Source organism: Ananas comosus, linkage group 23 (assembly GCF_001540865.1).
Source record: "Ananas comosus cultivar F153 linkage group 23, ASM154086v1, whole genome shotgun sequence".
In the NCBI taxonomy this organism is placed as follows: domain Eukaryota; kingdom Viridiplantae; phylum Streptophyta; class Magnoliopsida; order Poales; family Bromeliaceae; genus Ananas; species Ananas comosus.
This window is the reverse complement of record NC_033643.1, coordinates 2,183,226-2,207,418: the sequence shown is the minus strand read 5'-3', so window position 1 is coordinate 2,207,418 and position 24,193 is coordinate 2,183,226. Positions and strand designations below refer to the sequence as shown.

Genomic DNA, 24,193 nt, shown 5'->3' with positions numbered 1-24,193 from the left:
AATTTATAAATGCCCAAATGCACTAAAAAGGCGATTTCCTTAAAGGCCATATTTGGTTGGGGGTTAAGGGTGGAATAAAAGGTTTATTTCACCCTTATTCCCAAACACAAAAAGAAAATTGATAGAAACACTAATTCCCACCTTAACAGACTATTTTAGGATAGCCCGTTAAAGAGTCGAAACTAGTGTTTTCACCCCAAGATGGAACAATCCACCAGTGGAGAGAGAGAGAATTTTTAATTTATTATAAAATTTAAATTTCGTAAGTTAAAAAATTAAAATTTATAATTTTTAAAATTACAAAATTAAAAATTAAAAATTAAAATTGTTTAATTTTAAATTTTTAAATTTGATATTTTAAATTTTTTTATATTTAGAATTTGATATTTTGTATTTTTAAATTAAAATTTCATCTTAAATTTAAAGTTTAAAATTTAAAATTTTAATTTTTTAAAATTGTAAATTTGAGATTTTAAAATTTTAAAATTTAAAAGTTTATATTTTAAATTCCAAAAAATAAATTTAAAATATAAAAATTCAAATTCGAAACGGACAATATTATTATTTTTTATTTATAACTACCCACTTTAATTTTATTCCATCTTACCTAACCAAATGCTATTTTTTTATTCCTAGGAATAAGTCAATTTTCATCCAAACGCAAAATTTATCTAATCTCCGCTTATATCTTAATTTATACCTATTTCTGGAATTGCCATTTTTTACTTATCCCCGAACCAAACGATACCTAAAAGACTAGAGTAAAAGATAAATTACAGAATTTCTCTCTTCAAAATGACCCTTTAGAAATACTGATATATATAGTAGATAATACTTCAATATTGTTTTTTTTTTTTTTGGCCCAACATATTGATTTTGGGATAGATTGCAGCTTATTCGAAGTTCGGATGATAATTTTGCGGTTTTTAAAGTTCAAGATGAATTTTAAATTGGTTAAAAGTTTACGTAAAAACTATATTAAGATACTTTACCCACTCACTACCAAAATCAAAACTATGCAATAAAAAATAAAAAATCTAAAGAAAATTTTCTATTTTTTGAAATAGAGAATTCATCTAAGAGTCTATAAAGCACCACTTACTCGATACTCTTAAATCTGAATTATGTTATTTAAATGCATTCGAGGAAATTAGAATCTATAAGATATATAAATTGAGAGTTTTGTCGAATCACCAAAACATATTCTAAACAAGCCACGTCTCCACTTATACCAACATCCAATGAAAGTTTGCTACATTGCTCATCTACCTAAATTTATCAGATATATAAATTAAGACTTCTGTCAAATCACTAAAACAGATTCTCAAGGAGTCACATCTGTACTTATACAAACATTCAATGAGAGCTGGCCGCATAGCTCATAAAGATTTTGGATGTACCAATTGCACTGTAAACTGACTATAAAATATACATAAAAAATAACTATTTAAATATTTAAATATATAATTTAAATATTTAAATAATTTAATTTTTCTTTTTTTCTAGGTTCTCTTCTCTTGAAAGCCTAGTTGCTTCCCACTATTGCTAAATTCACTTTCTTTATGAATGAAGAGGTAGCATGCTACCTTTTCTAAAAAAAAAATAAATTATAATTTAAAATAATTATTTAAATATACATAAAAAATATAATGACTATAATACAATAAAGATTTTATATATACATGCACATATCGTATTTTATTTTACAATACTAATTATCAGATAGTTTATAAATCATCTATATACTTTTGTAGTGTATGAAATATTAGTATACATCAAAATGCAAAGAAAATTTTCTCCTTTCTTGAAATTATGAATACACTCTATTAAACATTGTCCACACTGTGTGTATATAAATATATATACCACATGCTTAAAACCTTGGGTGGAGATTTTAAAATTTAATTCAATAAATATACTTATATTATTGCACTTTGTAAATCAGATACATTTAATTAAGTTTTGATATTGAAAATTAGTCCTTTTATATAAGTTGTGGTGTATGGTGTGTTAATATGCACCAAGTGCATACAATTAATTTTTTTTTCTCCAATTAATTTTAAGTTTGATTAGAATTATTTATAAAATAACTACTAAAACTATTAATTTTGATTAAATTTTTAAGTGAGTTATTAGAAAACTTTAATTCTATAATTACTGAAAGTTAAAAAATGTTAATAAAAAATTAGTTTTTATAGTGCATAAAAAGCTACAAAAGATTTTTTTTTAATATATTTTTTTGTTATAATTTTTTTAATTTTAAAATTTTAATAATTATATATGTTGATCGACTGNAAAAAAAAAAAAAAAAAAAATAAAAAAGATTACACAGCAACACAGAAAGTCTTCCACATGTGTCTAAATTTGCAGGATTGCGCCATCAAAGAGCTCAAGTTCCGTTTCTTTAGTTGGAAGATTCTCCTATTCCGTTCCAGCCATATAGTCCACCAAATGGAGTTTCTCCCCTTGTTAGTTTCAATATTTTTTAGGCTAAATTACATTTATGGTTTTCTCCCCTGTTAGTTTCCACCATCATTTAAGACTAAATTACATTTGTAGTCTTCTCCCCCAGAGAAAATCATTCATCTAGCGTGCTTCGAACGCAACTACAGCTGGATATAAGGAAACTTCCACGGGCCTCACAAAACTTTGAGGTGCATGACACTTTAGTTTCCAAACTTAAATTTGTTGCTATGGCTTAAATTTTTTAAATTATTGCAATCAGATAATAAAGTCGAATTTAGTTGACTAAATAATGATAAATCAATAATGTGATATGAATGTAATAGTGTTACAATTGATAGTGTGCCAATTACTAATATACTACATCACTATCATATTATTGAAATATCAGTATCTAAGCAGCTAAATTAGACTTCAAAATTTAATTATGATAATTTAAAAACTAGAAATCATAATTAATTTAAGTTGACAATCAAAATATTGCTCAGCTCAAAGTCAGAGGACTAAAAGTGCAATTTAACCATTATTTAATAGTATTGAAGAAGGGGAGCATCAAAATAATTTTCAAATATTTTTTTCATCTTTGAAAATATAAAAAATAAATATTTTTGCAACGAAAAGACCTATGGAGACTTTATTAGTCTTTCCTACTAAATTTGTGGACACCGTTTTTCCCACTTTCAGCAGGCTTTGTGACCTGATCTGATCACATCACATCACATCACATCACATCACACACTTATTACATGACATATATCTCTTCTTTATTTTACTTATTTATTATTTTTATTACACATATCATCAAAAATAATTAAAAAATATTACAAACAAAGATAAATAAGAAAAACAAAAAAATCTTTTTTTTCTGTGTTTGAGATATTATCCTCATATATACCGTCAATTATACTATGTAAGAGAACTATTATTTTTTAAAAATTTAAATTATTAAAAAATAATATTTTTAATATTTATGTTCAACATAATTTTATAAAGTAACTTTATTTTAAAAAACAGTTAAGAAACTCCTGATATTTTTTTAGTTTTGATTTTTTTTTTTTTTTGAACCTTACTTATAGCCTCCTAGATTCAACAACCTTTTGCACTAAAAATTTATACTACTCTATAACTCAAGAAGCGGTTCGAATTCTGTTTTATATAATAGAATGGTAAAATATTTAATACAAAATATTGATATTATCTAAAATCTTATACACTCCCCTAAATAAATTAGTTTTATTTAAAATACATTTTTATTTTATAGATTTAAAGTTGGTTTAATTAAAATTTTAAGTTCTTTTATAAAAAAAGTTAAGGGTGATGATATGACTTTGCAATTTAGTTTAGAGTTTTTCAATTTTATATATATATATATAGAGAAAGAGAGCTGGGCTAGTATACTATAGGTAGCACGGAGGCTTTCATACTACCAAATTATTTGTAATAATGCGGCTTCCAAATCGACGATCGGATCCGTTAGACTTGATCTACACTATTTAAAATATTTGAAAATTAAATTTCATAATTTTTCGACATCATTTGGTTAGTGATCAAAATGTCTCAAAATTGACAATTTTAATAGTCGATGTGATGCGTTTGTGAATTTAACGGTGTAAAATAATACAAATTTGATGAAATTTTTATAGAAAATTTTTTTCACTATTTAGAATAAGATCAGTATCTTTGATTTTAAATTCAAGTCCTTTATAATCATTTTTTATGAGATTTTTATTTTCAGCCGTTCATTTTTAGACTACTTGCTTGATAGGTAAATGATACCGAAAAATTATAAAATTTAGTTTTCGAAATATTATTAATAGTGGTAAGATTAAGTCTAACGAGCCAATTTTCGAGTTGGAAGTTGATATCATTGAAAACAGATTGATATAGCAGAGACCTCATGTACCATAGTGTCCGCCAGCGCGCTGCTCTCTTCGTCTTCTCTCTCATCTCTCTCTCTCTCTTCTCTCGTCTTCTCTCTCTCCTCTCTCTCCAATCATCTCTATATATAGATATATATATTATATAGTATATATATATAGTGAAGTAGGGCTAGAATACTTTTATAAGTATCACCCAAGTGATACTTGTGTGTTTTTAGCCTTTGGATGGAGAGATGTGAGGTTGAGATGATGGTGGTAGGTGGTGGTAGGTGGAATAGTATTTGATCCAAGGGCTATTTGTAATCAAAAAGTAGATCCAATGGCTAAAAACGTGATAGCAACATGGGGATAATACTTGTAAAAGTATCCTAGAGCAACTCTATATATATATATTTGTCCGTATACGTTTGTAAAAGCCCCTTTAATAAATTGAAGAAGTTCGGATCCATATGGTTAAGAGTGGGATCAATTGACCCAATCAACTTTCTCCAAAAAGAGTCCCCATATCTCTATAAGTAGAGTTTATTTAGAAGTTAATTTTACTTTATTGAGTAATTGACCCTGTTCTAATTTAATAAGGTACAAAGGTATAAAATTTATGAACTATTGATCATTTTGATTCGACTATCTAATTTTAACTATAAATAAAGTTTGAATTCAAATGGTCATTGACTTACTTAAATCAAACAAATTAAAATGTTGGATAATAAAATCAAAATTTTGAAAGATAGAATATCCGAATCAAAATAGTCCATAGTTCTGATAAGTTTTATACATTTTTTACATTTTAGTAAATAAGTAAAGGTCATCATTTGCTTCTACATAGCACTTTTTTCATTATTATAAACTTGAATCCAAAGCCAAAAAAAGTATCCTTAAAATATTTAAAAAATACTTTTACATTTTTTTTTAAAACATTAGTAGTTTGAATGATAAAGAAAATCTTAATCTAATAATGCCATTTTGCATCATTCCAAAATATAAAAATACGTCAAAAACAATTATAATTTAAAATGATATATATTTTTTTCATGCAATATTTCTTAAAATTTGTATTTATTATTTTTTAATATTTATTTTTATATATTTTATATTTGACCCTTGTAAAAAAAGTTTCTGAATCTACCACTGCATATCAAGTATTTATTTTTCTCAAAATATTTTTCATTTTAATTTTTTACTATATGTTTATTGTTTTTTTTTTAAATCCGTATCAAGGATTCAAGATAAGGTCAGAATATAGCCCCTATTTATGCTTCCACCGTAATATATACGATGGTCACATTTTCTACTAATAATTAAAGTATTATTCAAACTTGTGGTCACTTTCTTGCTAATTAATGAGTGCTCAACCACAAAAACTCTAGATATTTTTGTTTCAAAAAAATTAACTACATTAAATCATTCTTAGTTTGTAAATCGTATTACGCCGTAAAGAAAGATACCAGTAAAAGGTACATTGAGCCATCCTTAGCTTGTAGCTTAATTTATACCATAGAAAAAGATACCATTAAGATCAATAATTTCATTGCAATAATCACAAACCTTTCTTTCAAGTTGTATGTGACTTAACCCTACATCATCACCCCCCTAAATAGAATTCTCTTTCTCAATACTCTTGTCCTTGGAATGGAAAACGGTGAGCAACATTACAATGAGAGACCCAACTTGATAATGAGATTTATTGAAGTACAAGCTAACTCTTGAGAAGATTTTAAGTTTCTAAACTATCCTAAATTTCTATTTAGAGAGAGCGAGAGAGGGAAAGGTAGCATGCTATCCGCTTCGTTCATTTTTTAGAAATGAGTTTAACTAGAAATGTAAAGCAACTAAGATCTTAACTCGGAACTTCTAATACCAACTACTAAGCCCTTTGTCACTTGCGCTAGAGATAGTCGGTTAAACTATCCTTAATTTATTATTGTAGCTTTTTAAAATATCTAGTGTTTATATATATATATATATATATATATATATATATATATATATAATAGGGCTACTATATTCTTATGAGTATAAAGCCCTTCATACTCATAAGTTATTTTAATGGTGGAGCTTCCAAATCAATGATCCACATTGTTAAATGTGTTGTAAAGTAATTGAAACTTCTAAAAAATAAATTTTATAATTTTTCGAAATTATAATAAAGTCCATCAAGCGAAGATAAAATGAACGGTCAAAATCGAACGACTTATGAGTATGAAAACGATTGTACTCATAAAAATATAATAGTCATGCGATATATAGCAATTCCACGCCACGATCTTGAGGATGAGGAGAACGAGAAGTCCACAAAAGAAGCAAGTAAGAAGGTCGAGAGCTTCGCACCGTCGCTCTATTTCTCACACTGTTGTGGCTCATGTGGGTGTCTCCTCGGAGCAGAATATGATATTTTGTTAATAATAAAATAAAAAACCGACTGTTTCTAATACATATGGCAAAAGGATTGGTGGTTGGTACCTGAGGTCTCAAGTTCGAATCCTAACTGATTCACATTTCTAACTAAATTTATTTATAAATAAAATAAACAAAGCGGGTAACATGCTACCTATCTCTTAAAACAAATATAAACTTGACCGGCATTACTAGAGATGTCGGTGGATACGGAAATTCGAAATTTTATTCGAATCCAAACCCAACAGCGCGAAACGGGACTGGACCATACTGGCCGAGGGAAAGCCCATGGCCCGGCACAATATGGCCCGAACCCCAAGGCCCAAGGAATCATGCCTTGGCCTTAGTGTTTGAGCTCCTTTGGGCCAGGAGCTATCCTCCCAAGGTTTGCCACGGCAGACCTTTGGTCCATTGGACCAAAAACTATGTGAATTCTTTTTTTCAAAAAAAATAAAAATTTATATATTTTTGAAGACAAAATAATTAATTATTTTTATAAATTTTAATTTTTTTCAATCAAAATATTAATATAATTAGAAATAATTGTTTTGTTTATATTTTAAATTTTGTAGATTTTTTTAAAAAATAAAAACTTTAAGGGGCCGGCTCGGAGCACGGCACGGCATGTGTCTTCCGAGCCCAAGAGCCGTGCTAGGCTGGAGACTTGGTAGCTCCTGCCTAGCACGGCACGGCCTGAATTTGGAACCATATTAAGCATGTGTTTGGTTCCATATAAAACTGTGGAAAATAAATTTTCGGTGGAAAAAATGTTTACCGCACCTTAGTGGACCTCTCTCTCACGGTCCACGAGGTGGGGTGCGCCTCGTGGACCGCACGCCTATGAACCCCGCCCCTCCCAGCGCCGCGAAAAATGGTTTTCGTTTTCCGTTCGTGTTGAGCGGAAAACGAAAACCTCCGTTTTCCTCAGATTTGTAAAAAAAAAAAATTCCTGAAAATTTTTTTTACGAACAAACAAACGGAATCATACTTTTCCATTAAAAATTTATTTTCCGGGCGATTTTACGAGAAATCAAACAGCCCCTAAGTTGAAAAAATGTTTTGCATAAAGTGCCGGTGCTTAAATTTTTTTTTTTCCTAGGAAAGTAGTACTTAGGATAGTAAGGGATTGTGTCAAGTCAGCTTAACCCGCTTCATTTATTTTTTTTAAAGAAATAAACTTAACTAAAAATGTAAATCAACTAGAATTCGAATTTGGGATTTCGGATACCAACCATCAAGCTCTCTGTCACTTGTACTCGGGTACCAACCAACATAAAATTTTACTTAATTCTTAGTTTCAGAAAAGTTTGTTACCAGCTTAGTTTAGACGGTAGATCTTGAGTTTGGATCTCAGTGTTAAAGGAAAAGGGTGTATGAGTGTATCCCTGTGGTCTATAATTCAGGGGTAAGGGGTATCTGAGAGACTGAGACTCATTAATTACAATATGACCACTTCACTACTCCAGTTATTACGTACGGAGAAGACACACTTAATTGGTTACGTTCTTATTGTTAGAATTTGGTTAGATTTGTAATTGAATCCTATTTGAATTAGAATTAATATTTAAATCTGTTGGAGATAAATCATGATTTAAATATTAATTAGAGAATAAACCTAACTAGATTAGGATTAATATTTAAATCTATTAGAGATTGATTAAGATAGATTTAGATATTAATTAAAGTTTGAATCCTAAATATATTAGGATTGGGGTACGTTTTAAGTTGAGCATTATAAATAGGCATTGTGGCTCTCTTTTTTTTTAGGGTAGTACGGCTGGAACCATTGGGGTGTCGTCCCAGAGAGAGAAAAAGAGAGAGAGAGAGTTATTTTAGTGCACCTTGTGCACGGGTGCACGTGGAGAGGTCTTCTTTGTGGGTTTTATAGAAGACGAGAGAAGGGTAGAAGAGATTCAGAAAGAGGGCTCGGGTTGTAGCTTAGGGGTGGAACTGGGCCGGGCTTGGGTCGGGTATTACTATGCCCAAGCCCGGCCCAAAAAAATATGTTGGGCTTCGGGTCGGGCTTTTATCCAATTTTTTAAAAAAATTAAGGCCCGACCCAAGCCCAAGCCCAATACCCAATACCCATCGGGCTTTGTGGAGGCCCATTTTATGCATTTATCATATAATATATGAATACTTTTATTTGTATAAAATTAAAATAAAATACCTATTTTTAGTTTTATCACATCAAAGAAATTAATATCTAAGATCAAATATATCATAATATAGAACTAAATATTTTGTTAATATATAATATATCCTCATATATATAAGTACATATCATTAATAACAATATATACTATATATGATATACTATATCATTTATTTCTTTTAATAGATAAATAATATATATAATTAAATATTTTATTTTGATAATTAATATATCGGGCTTTTGGGTCGGGCTCGGGTCGGGCTTGGACATGCCCAAATAGGCCCAAAATTTTTTCGGGCCTAAATTTTTAAACCCGGCCCGAACCCAAAGTTGTATTTTTAATACCCAAAGCCCGGCCCAAACATGGCCCATCGGGCCGGGCCTTGTTTAGGCCCGGGCCCAGTTCCACCCCTATTGTAGCTACTCTGTGCAGAAGATGAGTCAAGTGTAATCTTCTCTTATTTAATGAACCTTATTTTACCTGCATATTTTTATCTTTTATGATTGTATCAGCTTTTGCTGAGAAGACGGGTTTATGGTAAAAATTCGATTTGATGTTTCCGTTGCGGAATCCCAACAATCGGTACCGAATCCACAGCAGTCGGTATCGTAGCGGATTGCGGATTCACGAGATCCGGTACCGGGGCGAGTACCGGATTCCCAACAAGCGGTATCAGAGCCGAAGGTTACCGATCTGCGGGAGAGATCGACGGAGATGGCCACGAAATTCGAAATCGAGAAGTTCGACGGCAAGAACAATTTCGGATTATGGCAAATTAAAGTACGAGCAATTCTCGTACAGCAAGAGTTAGACGAGACGTTGAACGGGAAGGAAGCAAAGTCGGCGGAGGTCACGAATGCGGCATGGACAAAGATGGAGCGGAAGGCGCTGAGTACGCTTCATCTATCATTAGCAGATGAGGTTCTTTTTAATGTAGCCAACGAGACGACACCGGCGAAATTGTGGAAGAAATTGGAAGATCTGTACATGACCAAATCCCTAACGAACAGATTGTATCTGAAGCAGCGACTGTTTACGTTGCGGATGCAAGAAGCGGCGAGCCTACATGATCATCTAAATGAGTTCAACAAGGTGGTGGCCCAGTTGACCAGCATCGGAGTCAATCTGGATGACGAAGATAAGGCGTTGATCCTACTATCTTCGTTACCGACGACATATGAGTATCTGGTGACCACGTTGCTTTATGGCAAGGAGTCCATAACCGTGGAGGCGGTCACGGCGATGCTTCTCTCGAACGAGATGCGAAAGATGACTCAGGAGTCCGGCACGCAAAGTCAGGATGTAGGGCTGGTAGTGACTGCGAAGAAGGAGGCGAGAATATCGGCGACCGGATATCAACAGAAGAAACCGCTATCTGAGGTAGAATGCTTTTACTGTCACAGGAAGGGACATATCAAGCGCAATTGTCGAAAACTTCAGGATGATCTGAAGGAGTTAAAGCGACAGAAGGAGCAAACTGTCGTGAACCAGGACGAGGCGATATCAGCGACGGCACAGACAGCAGAGTCGAAGATGATTGATTCTGATGTGCTGTGTGCGGCGACCGGAGGTGCGAAAATTTCGGACGATGCGTGGGTGCTCGATTCGGCATGTTCTTTTCACGTATGTCCGGAGAAGGAGTCTTTTGCCACCTATAAGGCGATCAAAGGTGGAAAGGCACTGATAGGGAACGGGACAGCGTGCAAAGTATTGAGAGTCGGCACGATAAAGATCCAAATGCACGATGGGGTCGTGAGGACGCTGACAGGTGTGCGGTACGTTCCTGGATTGAAGCGAAATTTGATCTCGTTAAGCGCATTGGACTCGAAGGGTTGCGATATTTCGGCTTCAGGTGGAGCTATGAGGGTCCGAAAACCAGATCGGGTCGTGTGCGAGGCGAACAAGCGTAGGAACTTATATGTTCTGAACGGGAGCATAGTCAGAATGGAAGCAAAGACGATTTGGGTTCCAAAAGTTCGCGGAGGTGCAGTCGCTCGAGGCGGACCGGCGGATGCGGCGACATCGAGCGGAGGAGACAAGCTCAAGGTGGAGCTTGCATAGTGAGCTCGACGTGACGGTTGAAGATTACAAATCCAACCAAGGTGGAGATTGTTATGATTTGGTTAGATTTGTAATTGAATCCTATTTGGATTAGAATTAATATTTAAATTTGTTGGAGATAAATCATGATTTAAATATTAATTAGAAAATAAACCTAACTAGATTAGGATTAATATTTAAATCTATTAGAGATTGATTAAGATATATTTAGATATTAATTAAAGTATGAATCCTAAATATATTAGGATTGGGGTACGTTTTAAGTTGAGCATTATAAATAGGTATTGTGGCTCTCTTTTTTTTTAGGGTAGTACCGCTGGAACCATTAGGGTGTCGTACCAGAGACAGAAAAGGAGAGAGAGAGTTATTTTAGTGCACCTTGTGCACGGGTGCACGTGGAGAGGTCTTCTTTGTGGATTTTATAGAAGACGAGAGAAGGGTAGAAGAGATTCAGAAAGAGGGCTCGGGTTGTAGCTACTCTGTGCAGAAGAGGAGTCAGGTGTAATCTTCTCTTATTTAATGAATTTTATTTTATCTGCATATTTTTTTCTCTTTTATGATTGTATCAGTTTTTGCTGAGAAGACAGGTTTATGGTAAAAACTCGATTTGATGTTTCCGTTGCCGAATCCCAACAATCGGTACCGAATCCACAGCAGTCAGTATCGGAGCGGGTTGCGGATTCACGAGATTCGGTACCGGGGCCGGGGCGAGTACCGGATTCCCAACACTTATCATGTTGCCAATGAGTTTGGGCTCACGCTATATATTGACTTAGTAGTGGTTTAATCTTTTACTTATTTCGCTTTCATCAAAGTTGACTTACTATTGCGTACTCCCTTTTTAGCTTATTTATTGCAAGTTGGCTCACGACAAATAAGCAAACACACATTTTGGATGTTAAGAGATGATAATATTAACCAGGGTTAATTTCATAGGTGCCCTCTCATCAACCCCTAATTACATGGTTACTCTCCAAAAATTATTAATATCAAAAATATTCTTTAAATTTAGTAAAATTATCAAAATTACCCATATTAACTGTATTCTAAAAAAAATAGGGCTAAAATACCCATTTTACTCCTCTCACTCTTACAACTATTATAATAAATATTTTATTACGAAGATAATATGCTTTTATTATAAGTATTTTTCTAGTTTAATTTAATTAATTTAATATGTTTTCATTTTGACTAGTTTAATATGTCTTTATTTTATTTCATTTAACTAGTATATATTCATTTTATTTGTTTAATTACAAATGGAAGAATTAGATACTTTTTGTTAGATTTATTTTAAGATTTTTATATTGTTCTAGATGTAGTTTGAAAATTCTTTATTGTAGCTTTAATTTATATTACTATGAGTTTTTTTTCATATTTGTCTTTTTATAGTTTACTTTGATTATTTTTTAAATCTTTATATTATGTTATATATAGTTTGATAGTTTTCTATTTTATCTTTGAAAAAATAATTTGATAATTTCCTATTTTAAATGAAAAAATAATTAAAATAATCAAAGTAAGCCATAAAAAGAAAAATATGAAAGAAAAACTCATAGTCATTTTTTTTTCAAAAAATAATCAAATTAAACTATAAAATAAAAACATATTAAATTAATTAAATTAAACTAAAAAACATACTTATAATAAATATACATTAATTATCTTTGTAATGAAATATGTATTATAATAGTTGTAAGAGACCGACCGTCTCTAGAGCAAGTGGCAAAAGGCTTGGTGGTTAGTACCCGAGACTAGGTTCAAATCCTAGTTGATTCACATTTTCAGCTAAGTTTATTTCTAAATGAAATAAATAAAGCGGGTAGCGTGCTACCTATCTCTCAAATAAAAAAATAGTTGTAAGAGTGAGAGGGATTCTTTCTCAAAAAAAAAAGAGTGAGAGGGATAAAATGGGTACTTCCCTTCTTTTTTTTTTGAAATATAAGTAAAATGGATAGTTTTGATAATTTTACTAAAATGGATAGTTTTGATAATTTTACTAAATTTGGACACAATTTTGATATTAATAATTTTTGGAGGGTATCCATGTAATTAGAGGTTGATGTGCTATTAATTAACACCTGTCGTTAACTTCCTACATATATAATCTGTATCTCCTTCGTCATGCAAAATTTATAACATTTTATGTAATAAAAATATTTTGTGAGATACGCTAGCTTCGTAGTCAACTAACGCAGATCTAGCCTAATCCTGTTCCTTCCAAGTTACATATATAGAGAAGCAATTTGCTAGAAGCGAGCATTGCAAACAACTACGCTCGGCTATGGCTACCTCCAATTCCAGAACTAAGTGCTCTCTGTCCTTGTTCTTCTTCTGCATCATTATTTTTCATGTTATCATACCACATGCAACACCCCTCTCCTTCAGCTTCACCTTTTCCGATCCCGAAACTTATGGGTCGAATATCAAGTTTCAGTCCGACGCTTCCTCGAACGGTACCGTCATCAATCTTACGAAGGACACGCGCGGCGGTCCCGTCACCAACAGCCAAGGCCGAGCGGTGTACAGCAATCCGGTTCTTCTTTGGGACAACGTCACCGGCGAGGTGGCTAGTTTTCACACTGGCTTCTCTTTCGTCATCCAAGCCACGGACACAAGCGCCTACGGGGACGGGCTAGCTTTCTTCCTCTCCCCTTCCCCGTCGGTGGTCCCTAGTTTCGACTGTGGCGGCTACCTCGGCCTCTTTGACGGTACAACCGCTCTGAACGCGACGCAGAATCAGTTGGTGGCGGTCGAGTTCGACACCCTCAAGGATGAATGGGATCCGAGCGACTGTCACGTTGGTATTGATATCAATTCCATCAACTCTACGGCGTATGAGGACTTGCCGAATATCACCAAAAGCGGCACCCGTGCGACTGCGTCAATCGACTACGATAGCACTATGAAAAATCTGAGTGTGTTGCTTTCTTACGATGGTAATCCGAACTACACTAAATCTTTCAGCCTCTCTTGCCTTGTTGATTTGAAGGCAATACTTCCCCAAGAGGTGATCGTTGGCTTCTCAGCTGCCAGCAGCGCCGTCGAGCTGCATCAGATCCTGTACTGGAATTCAACTCAACTTTCGAAAGGAAGAGTAATCGTACGATTACGAGCCCACCAACACAACCGGCCCCTCCGTCATCAACTTACTCTGGCAGAAGTAATGTCGGAGTTGAGGCCGGATCGGCCGCTGGCGTAGTCGCTCTGCTCTGTTTGGTTGCGGCAATTTGTTGGTTTCTTTCATCACGTAAGAAGGCCACTGTGGCAGCGGAAGAAGAAGGCGACATGGACGACGCTGATGATCCGATCGACAATGAGTTCGAGAAAGGTAGGGGACCCCAGAGGTTTCCTTACAGCGAATTGGTTGCCGCAGCGAACAACTTCGGTGAGGCAGAGAAGCTTGGGCAGGGAGGCTTTGGTTTCGTGTACAAAGGGTTCCTGAGGTCCGCAAACCTTCCCGTAGCCATCAAAAGAATCTCCAAGGGGTCGGAACAAGGACTAAAGGAGTACACATCCGAGATCAACACGATAAGCCGACTGCGGCATCGGAATCTAGTGCAGCTCATAGGCTGGTGCCACAGACGCGGAGATTTCTTGCTGGTCTACGAGTTGATGCCCAACGGAAGCCTCGATTCCTATCTCTACAGCAAAGAGAGGCTGCTGCCGTGGTCGGCGAGATACAACATAGCGCAAGGCCTGGCCTCCGCTTTGCTGTATCTTCACACCGAGTGGGAGCAGTGCGTGGTGCACCGGGACATCAAGTCGAGCAACATCATGCTGGATTCGTCGTTCGGCGCTAAGCTCGGCGACTTCGGGCTGGCGCGGCTCGTCGACCACGACCGCGGCTCGCAAACAACGGTTCCGGCGGGCACCTTGGGATACCTGGCCCCTGAATGCTTCATCACCGGAAAGGCCAGTAAGGAGACCGACATCTTCAGCTTCGGAGTCGTCTTACTCGAAATCGCTTGCGGGAGAAAGTGCTTAGTCCAGACGGAGTTTCGGAGCAAAGTTAGCCTGGTTGAGTGGGTCTGGGGTCTGTACGGAAGGAAATCGGTTCTGGAAGCAGCAGACGAGCGTCTGAACGGCAATTTTGAAGAAGCAGAAATGGAGAGATTGATGGTTGTGGGGTTATGGTGCGCCCACCCAGATTATAACCGACGACCGACGATCCAACAAGCGATCGGTGTTTTGCGCTTCGAAATTCCGTCGCCTGCTCTTCCTCCGAATATGCCGGAGCTGATGTTCGCGCCGCCGATGGATCTATCAAATTTCAATTACACCTCATCGTCATCCACTGGAGCATCGGCTTGCGCCATTTCTGTATCTACTAACTCGACCGCTGCATCTGAATCCTCCTCATCTCGGCTACTTAAATAATAGTTGATAAAACTCAACATTGAGCATGTTACAATTTGTTACCTTTCTTCTTCTTTTTTTTCTTTAATATGTGTTTTGATGTTTTAGTCTTATTGTGGGAAATAATACGGATGTTACTTTACGTCCCTCAGCAATGGTACTAGGTACAAAGCAATAGTGCCAATCGTAGCTTAGTTTTCCGAGGAAGGTTATTTTTATATGATGTATTGCAATTTTTTTTTAACAAGAGTGGCATGTCAAGCAGTTGCTTATAGATCTAAAACTAGACGACCATTTGCAGTTTATAAATGCCCAAATGCAGTAAAAATGCCATTTCCTTATAGACTAGAGTAAAAGATAAATTATAGGATTTCTCTCTTCAAAATGACCCTCTAGAAATATTGATGTTGTCTTTCTTAATAAACTACATCAGTATTGCGAAATAGAATTCTCAGTACTCTTCTCCTCGAAGTGGAAAAAGGGATTGCGAAATAGAATTCTCAATACTATTCTCCTCGAAGTGGGAAAAGGTGAACAACAGTAACAGTTCTCAATAATCCCAGTGACAGCGTTTGTGTTGAATTAATGCAAAATGATTTTTTTTTTTACTTTTGCGCACGTGTAAGAATAGCATGTCATTAATTTGCAACATATAATAGGTCTAAATGCAGACGATTATTTGATATTTTTTTATTTTTAAGAGAAAAATTAACATGTCATCCATTTCGTTTGATTTTACCAGAAATGAAGAAAAGCTGGAAGTGTGAACAACTGGGCTTCAGACTTGGGGCTTAAGGTAGTGTTTGGTTCGGGAACAAGGGGGGGAATAAGCCCTTGTTCCCCCCTTTGTTCCCAAACGCAATGTTTGGTTCCCGGGAACAGTAGTTTCCGGGAATCTGGAACTAGCTGGTATAAAGCTGGAACTGCTGTTCCACCCGTTTCCTGGAACAAGCTTGTTCCTTAATGAGAACAAGATTAATTAAAATCTAAATTTAATTTTAATGGCAGTAAATTATTAATTAATCTAATTAATATATTTAAATTATTATTTTTTACTTTAGTAATTAAATAATTTAAATAATTTATTATTTATAATTAAATATTAATAATTAGATAATTATTATTATTAATTTATTATTTATAATTAATTATTAATAATTTTTATTCTTAATAATTAGATAATCAAAATTATTATTAATTTATTATTTATAATTAATTATTAATAATAATTATTATTAATAATTAATTTTTATTTATTTTTAAGTAATATTTTGATGTTAATTAATTACATAATATAATTTTAATTTCAAATTATAACTCTTATTCCTCTTGTTCCAATCTAACCATCCAAACATTATTTACCTTATTCCTAGGAACAACCCAATTTTTATCCAAACGCAAAATTGGTCTAGTTCCTGCTTATACCTGAACTTGTACCTATCCCTAGAACTAGCAGTTCTTACTTATACCCGAACCAAACGCAGCCTAAAAGACCATTTTCTCATACGGAAGGCTGGAGTAAAAAATAATTTATAGGCTTTTCTCTTCAAAATTAAATAAACCTCAAAAAAATATTGATTTAACACATAATACTTACGACATTTTTTTAAAAAAAACTAGAGTACAAATAATCTCTCAGTTCTCTAACATATGATGTCTTAGAACCTATCAAAAACAAAACATTGCCAAAAAAAAGGGGGTAAAATATATAAAGATCTTCTCAACTTTTTTTACAAATAGGCGTCTGTAACTGCCTAGTGCACTGGTATAGAGAGCGGCGCCGGAGAAGCGGCGGAGGAGAGAGAGAGAGAGCCGACGAAGTAGTAGTAGAAGAGAGGAAGAAGATTAGGGTAGAAGAATCTAGAACCAACAGGATCTAGGCGATCCAAGAAATAAAGAGAAGGGTGAATTCAGACTTCAGAGCGGGTGGTTGGACAGCGAGTTGCCAACGGACGAATAGCAGACTTGAATTCGGACAGTCAAGTTCTATCGGTTTTGAGAGGCTCGCTTTCCTAACGAGCCCGATGGGATCATCCCAATACCATGGAAGAATGAGCCCAACTCAGCCCATTTATTCAGTAGTTTCTCTGTAGCTAATATAGTATGACTAGGGCTACTATACTCTTATAAGTGTAGGTCTTTTGTACTCATAAATTTCGATCATTAGACGAAAGAATGTGCGGTTAGAATGATAGTGATTTTCGATTAGGATGATAGTGGTCTTCTAGAATTGAGTGAGTGATTGATTAAATATTATAACATAACGGATAGAAATGATCAAATGGGTAGATCTAACGGCCGAAAACTTATGAGTTAAAAAGAGTTTATACTCATAAAAAATATAGTAGCCAAGCTCATACAGTCATGTTTCTATTAATTAGGCTAACATAATTACTTCAATCATGTAATTAGGGAAGGGGACTATATAAGCCTGCCAATGTAATTAATTAATGAATATAAAGAATTAATATAAAATACTTCCTCCCCAAGCCTTCTTTTTCTTTCTTCATTCTTCTCTCTCCCTCTCCCCTTCTCTTCCCCTCTTCTCGTCAATTTCCTAATATCTGATGCATCTCTTCTCTCTAATTCTCCTTCTACTATCCTTTCCCTCACCCAATTACCTGAATCCGATCCAACCATCATCCTCGTCGCCGACTAAGCCTCAAAGCGATCTCATCATTGGCGGCTGCTCGTCGTTCGGAATATTACAATTTTTGAACTTTTAATTTTGACAATTACATTATTTAAAGTTTATCAAATAGTTCAACCGGTCCTCTCCTAAACGACTTACTAATTACACAACTATTTTCACCAGAATGAAATAATCCAAATTACTCTTATGCAAAGAAAAATGCTACCTTTCCGCCTATATATAATTGTTATCTTACAATCTATGCATTCTAGGGTTCACAAAAAATTTTTGGGTTGTTAATTGAAAAAATAATAAGATTAGTAAAAGATAAGAGCCATTAGATAAGTTTTTTTTTTTTTTTTTTGAGAGAATGGTAGCTAGTTACTTGCTTCATTCATTAGGAAAATGAACTAGGCTTACAAAATTGAGACAGTAAGGGCCTCCTAAAGAAAAAAAAAAGGGGATGAAAAGTGAGAATAAAGTAAGTAAAGAGTACAAAAGCAAGGCGGGACAAAAACGAAAAGTAAGTAAAAGTACAAAAGCAAAAAGAAGGAGACGCCCAAGAGACCGGAGAGCGTAGGCAGAGTTACTAGATACTCGTTTTCCAGTCAGACACCAGGAGTCTGACGCGCTCAAGTGCACAGGGAGGGTAGGGGAGCTTAGCTCGGAAAATGAAGTCGTTCCTCTTAGTACCAAATCGCTGTGACTAGAGTTAAGGCTTCAAATCTTCTCTGGAAGTCTGGTAAACTGAGCAATCTAGACCACAGCTCTGTCGCCTCTGCCGAGGGTTCAAGCAAGACATTCGGGCCGTCCACGCAGAGGAGTAGGAATCGAGTGAAGACACAAGCGGTTGTAAGGTGGTCGCAGTTTTCCAGGGTAGCGGCACAGAGCACACATAATTGTTCCGCGATCCATCCACGTTTATGTAGACGGTCAGCCATTGGGATTCTATTTCTCAGAAGCAACCAAAGGAATACTTTGATTTTGACCGGGATTTTAAGTTTCTATATAGCAGAACTCGCATCATCCCGTAAACCGTCATCCGTGAGGAACAAATAGAGTGATCTGACGGAGAATTGTTAGCTAGGGGTCCAGCGCCATTTGGTCGTGTCCGCCTTGTTGGTGGGACGGGACGGCCCAAGCATTCCCTTGAGGAGAGTGATCTGCCTACGCCAAGCCGCTGAGGGGCCCCCGTAGTTCTCCGACAGATGTAACGCCACCGCCAGCCGTTTGGGTTCCAGCATTGGGCCACCCTTGTGTCCTTGTGCCTGATATGATCAAATATATTCGGGAGGAGCGTGCGTAAGGGGGTTTCTCCCGTGCAGAGATCTAACCACAACCTGATGTCGCTACTGCCTCCTAGGTCATAGCTCACACTGCATTTGAAAATGTCGCGGCAGTACAACACTCCCCTCCACCATTGCGAGTAGGGGACGAAAGATCTATGGGGTGTAAAGTTGGTCGGGTGTAAATGTAGACCTAGTCTAAAAGTGTAGGGGCAACATTGCTCCTGTGCAAAAGTTACTCTCCCAATTTGGATCGTTTTCTCTATAGGGTTCTAAAACAGATTCGAATCCATAAAAAAAATAAAATAAAATCGAACTTAATGTTTTTAAGATATGTGTAAGAATTAACATATGCCAGCAAATCGAAAGCTCCCTAATAAAATATTGTCTACTGATGTTTTGCCTGTCTAGAATAAATTAGGATTTGTATACAAAAAATCAAAATTAATCTTTTTAAAATATAAACAAAAACTAATGCATGGCATTAAATATGTGCTTTCCAACGAGGCATTGCTTAGGAGCCCCCTACTAGAATTTTTTTTTGGAAAGTAGTACTTATAATAGTAAGGAATAATTTCAAGTCAAACTCGACGGCTTTATATACGTGTAACATAAAATTTTACTTAATTTTCAGTTACTATTTAGGCTTCGTTTGGGATTGCGGGGAGATTACATTACGTGTGGTGAGAAAGTACGTTGAAAAAATATGCTATTTGTTTTCGCATGTAATTGTGTTCCGCATATCGCGATGAGTCGGTTACGATATATTTTTTGCTGTCTTACTGGAGAACGTAGAAACATATCCCTATATACTTTTTCCTCAACTTCATTATATATAAAAGCGTTAGATATACCTCAATATAAAACTAAGCCTTAGAATAATTTGTTGCCCGCTTTTATTTCAGACGGTAGATCTTGAGTTTGAATCTCACGACGCATGGAAAAGGGTGTATCCCTGTAGTCTTTAATTAACTCGTTAATTACAGCTATTACTAGCAAGGCGCGCGTAATTAGTTACGTCCTAGTCATGTTGCCAGGTTGGACTCATGCGTAATTGTCTACTCTTTTACTTATTTCGCTTTCATCAAAGTAGACTCAACTATCGAGTACTCCCTTTTTAACTTATTTATTATTGCAAGTTGGTTCACGACCAATAAGCAAACACACATTTTGGACCTTAAAAGATGATAATAATTAACTAACTCCCATTGTTAATTTTCTACTATAGCATTTTATATAATTAAAAATATTTTGTAAAAAAGTTAGTTTCGTGGTCAACTAATGCCGAGCCCAATCCTCTTCGTACCAAGCTTAATATAGAGAAACAATTTGCTAGAAGCGAGCATTGCAAACGACTACGACTATATGGCTTCCACCAAATCGAGAACTGATAAGTGCTTCCTCTCTTTGTTCTTCTGCATCACCATCTTTCATCTTATCATACCACCTGCAACACCCCTCTCTTTCAGCTTCAACTTCTCCGATCCCGAAATTAACATGTCGCTTATCCAACTCCAGGCTGACGCCGTCTGGAACCGCACTGTCATCAACCTCTCGAAGGACTCGAGCGATTCCATCAGCAACAGCCAGGGCCGAGCGGTGTACAGCAATCCGGTGCTTCTTTGGGACGACGCCACCGGCGAGGTGGCTAGCTTTCACACTAGCTTCTCTTTCATCATCCAAGCCACGGACGCGAGCGCTTACGGGGACGGACTAGCGTTCTTCCTCTCCCCTTCCCCGTCGGTGGTCCCTAGATTCGACGGCGGCGGCTACCTCAGCCTCTTCGACAATGGAACCGCACTAAACTCGACGCAGAACCAGTTGGTGGCGGTCGAGTTCGACACCTTCAAGAATGACTGGGATCCGAGCGCCTGTCATGTTGGTATTGATATCAATTCCATCAACTCTACGGTGTACGAGGACTTGCCGAATATCACCAGAAGCGGCACCCGTGCGACCGCGTCAATCGCCTACGATAACACTACGAAATATCTGAGTGTGTTGCTTTCTTACGATGGTAATCCGAACTACACTAAATCTTTCAGCCTCTCTTGCCTTGTTGATTTGAAGGCAATACTTCCCCAGGAGGTGACCGTGGGCTTCTCAGCCGCCACCGGCGGCGCCGTCGAGCTGCATCAGATCCTGTACTGGAATTTCAACTCAACTTTGGAAAGGAAGAGTAATCTTATGATTACGAGCCCACCAACACAACCAACAAGCCCGCCAACACAACCGGCCCCTCCGTCGTTGACTAACTCTGGCACAAGTAACTATGTCGGAGTTGTGGCCGGCTCGGCCGCTGGCATAATCGCCCTGTCCTGTTTGATCGCGGCAGTTTGGTGCTGTCTTTCATCGCGTAAGAAAGTCAACATGACAGAGGAAGAAGAAGGTGGCATGGACGATGAGGATGATCTGATCGACGATGAGTTCGAGAGAGGTAGGGGACCCCAGAGGTTTCCTTACAGCGAATTGGCTGCCGCGACAAACAACTTCGACGAGGCAGAGAAGCTTGGGCAGGGAGGCTTTGGTTCCGTGTACAAAGGGTTCCTGAGGTCCGCAAACCTTCCCGTAGCCATCAAAAGAATCTCCAAGGAGTCGAAACAAGGACTGAAGGAGTACACGTCCGAGATCAACGCGATAAGCCGGCTGCGGCATCGGAATCTGGTGCAGCTCATAGGCTGGTGCCACAGACGCGGAGATTTCTTGCTGGTCTACGAGTTGATGCCCAACGGAAGCCTAGATTCCTATCTCTACAGCAAAGAGAGGCTACTGCCGTGGTCGGCGAGATACGACATAGCGCAAGGCCTGGCCTCCGCTTTGCTGTATCTTCACACCGAGTGGGAGCAGTGCGTGGTGCACCGGGACATCAAGTCGAGCAACATCATGCTGGATTCGTCGTTCGGCGCTAAGCTCGGCGACTTCGGGCTGGCGCGGCTCGTCGACCACGACCGCGGCTCGCAAACAACGGTTCCGGCGGGCACCTTGGGATACCTGGCCCCTGAATGCTTCATCACCGGAAAGGCCAGTAAGGAGACCGACATCTTCAGCTTCGGAGTCGTCTTACTCGAAATCGCTTGCGGGAGAAAGTGCTTAGTCCAGACGGAGTTTCGGAGCAAAGTTAGCCTGGTTGAGTGGGTCTGGAGTCTGTACGGAAGGAAATCGGTTCTGGAAGCAGCAGACGAGCGTCTGAACGGCAATTTTGAAGAAGCAGAAATGGAGAGATTGATGGTTGTGGGGTTATGGTGCGCCCACCCAGATTATAACCGACGACCGACGATCCAACAAGCGATCGGTGTTTTGCGCTTCGAAATTCCGTCGCCTGCTCTTCCTCCGAATATGCGGCTGGTGACCGCGCCGCCGCCGGCGGATCTATCAAGTTTCAATTACACCTCATCGTCATCCACTGGAGCATCGGCTTGCGCCGTTTCTGTATCTACTAACTCGACCGCTGCATCTGAATCCTCCTCATCTCGGCTACTTAAATAATAGTTGATAAAACTCAACATTGTGCATGTTGCAATTTGTTACCTTTCTTCTTCTTTATTTTCTTTAATATGTGTTTTGATGTTTTAGTCTTATTGTGGGAAATAATACGGATTTTACTTTACGTTCCTCAGCAATGGTACTAGATACAAAGCAATAGTGCCAATCGTAGCTTTGTTTTCCGAGGAAGGTTATTTTTATATGATGTATTGCATTTTTTTTTTTATATAAATAAGAGTGGCATGTCAAGCAGTCGCTTTTTGATGAAAATCTAGACAATCATTTACACTTTATAAATATGCCCAAATGCAGTTAAAAGGCCATTTTCTTATAGACTAGAGTAAAAGATAATTTAGATGATTTACTCGCTTTCAAAGGACCCTCTCGAAATACTGATGCAGTAGCTAGATAATACTTCAATGTTGTTTTTCTTTTGTTTTTTTTCCCCAACATATTGATGATTTTGGGATAGATTTCAACTTATTGAAAGTTCCGATGATGATTTTATGCTTTAAAAAGTTGGGGAGATGGATTTCAAAATGGTTAAAAGTTATCCAAAACCTAGCGTAAAATCTCTTGCACGAGTTGGGTGTCGAAGTACTAATAAAGGAGTGTGCCATAGAGTTGGGCGATGAGGACGTTTGTTGCACCCTTCCTTTGACGCTTGTTATCGTGTTTTCGTCTTTTCATATTTTCGTTGTTATTGTACTCTTTTTCTGTTTCTTCTGTTTTTTTTTTTTTCTTTCTATGTTGTTTTTTGGCCAATTTGCATAAAAAATCCACTTATTTTGGACTTTTGCAAAACTGGGCCATCTTTTTCGTTTTTACAGATTCGGTCTGCTTTTTCAGCAAACTGACCAAAATACCCTTATTACTTTTTCTCTTTCCTCTTTCTCTCTCCTCTTCGTTTCTGTCGTTCTTTTTTTTTTTCTCGCCGAAAAAAAAGAGGCGGATCGGACGTCGCCTCCCTCCTCACCCTCCTTCTTCACCGTTGCCTCCTTCCTCACCCTCCTCTCCACCGCCCGCAATCCCTCCTCCTCTCCCCCGCCGCCGCCGCCGAGCCCACCCCCACCGTCGCCATGGCGGCGGCGGCCCCATGTCCTGCCGTACCTGTCGTCTCCGTCGTCGAGCCCCTCGTCCGCCGCCGCGGTCGTCGCGCGTCGGCGGCGTGCGGAGGAAGAGGCTCTTGCGGAAGTTCGTCGCCGGCGCTGGAGCGGAGCTACTCCGGATGGCGCCAGGCGACGCCGCGACATGCGTCCGGCGTCGGCCGCTGGCCACTCCGCCATCGCGCAGGCCGCCGAACCTCGTGCCTCAGCTGGCTGGCTGGAGGTCGGCGGCCGACTCAGAGCACGCCCGGCCGCGGGCCGACAGCGTCCGTTTGAGGACATCGGGCGGCGGGGGAGGCGCTGATCGGCAGGCGTGCTCCGCGCGGGTGCGCGGCACGCCGGCGTGCGGGGCCGGGTCGGCGCTGGGTCGTGC

General features: G+C 37.5%; 2 protein-coding genes across 2 annotated transcripts; both read left to right on the top strand.

The window, feature by feature from the left end:
* LOC109728351 (L-type lectin-domain containing receptor kinase IX.1-like) lies at positions 13,239 to 15,428 on the top strand. Its single transcript, XM_020258739.1, has 2 exons — positions 13,239 to 14,128; positions 14,170 to 15,428. The coding sequence occupies exons 1-2, from the start codon at positions 13,239 to 13,241 to the stop codon at positions 15,332 to 15,334; spliced, it is 2,055 nt and encodes a 684-aa protein (XP_020114328.1). The 3' UTR covers positions 15,335 to 15,428.
* LOC109728350 (L-type lectin-domain containing receptor kinase IX.1-like) lies at positions 20,597 to 22,892 on the top strand. Its single transcript, XM_020258738.1, has one exon. It carries the CDS (start codon positions 20,597 to 20,599, stop codon positions 22,715 to 22,717), a length of 2,121 nt encoding a protein of 706 aa, XP_020114327.1. The 3' UTR covers positions 22,718 to 22,892.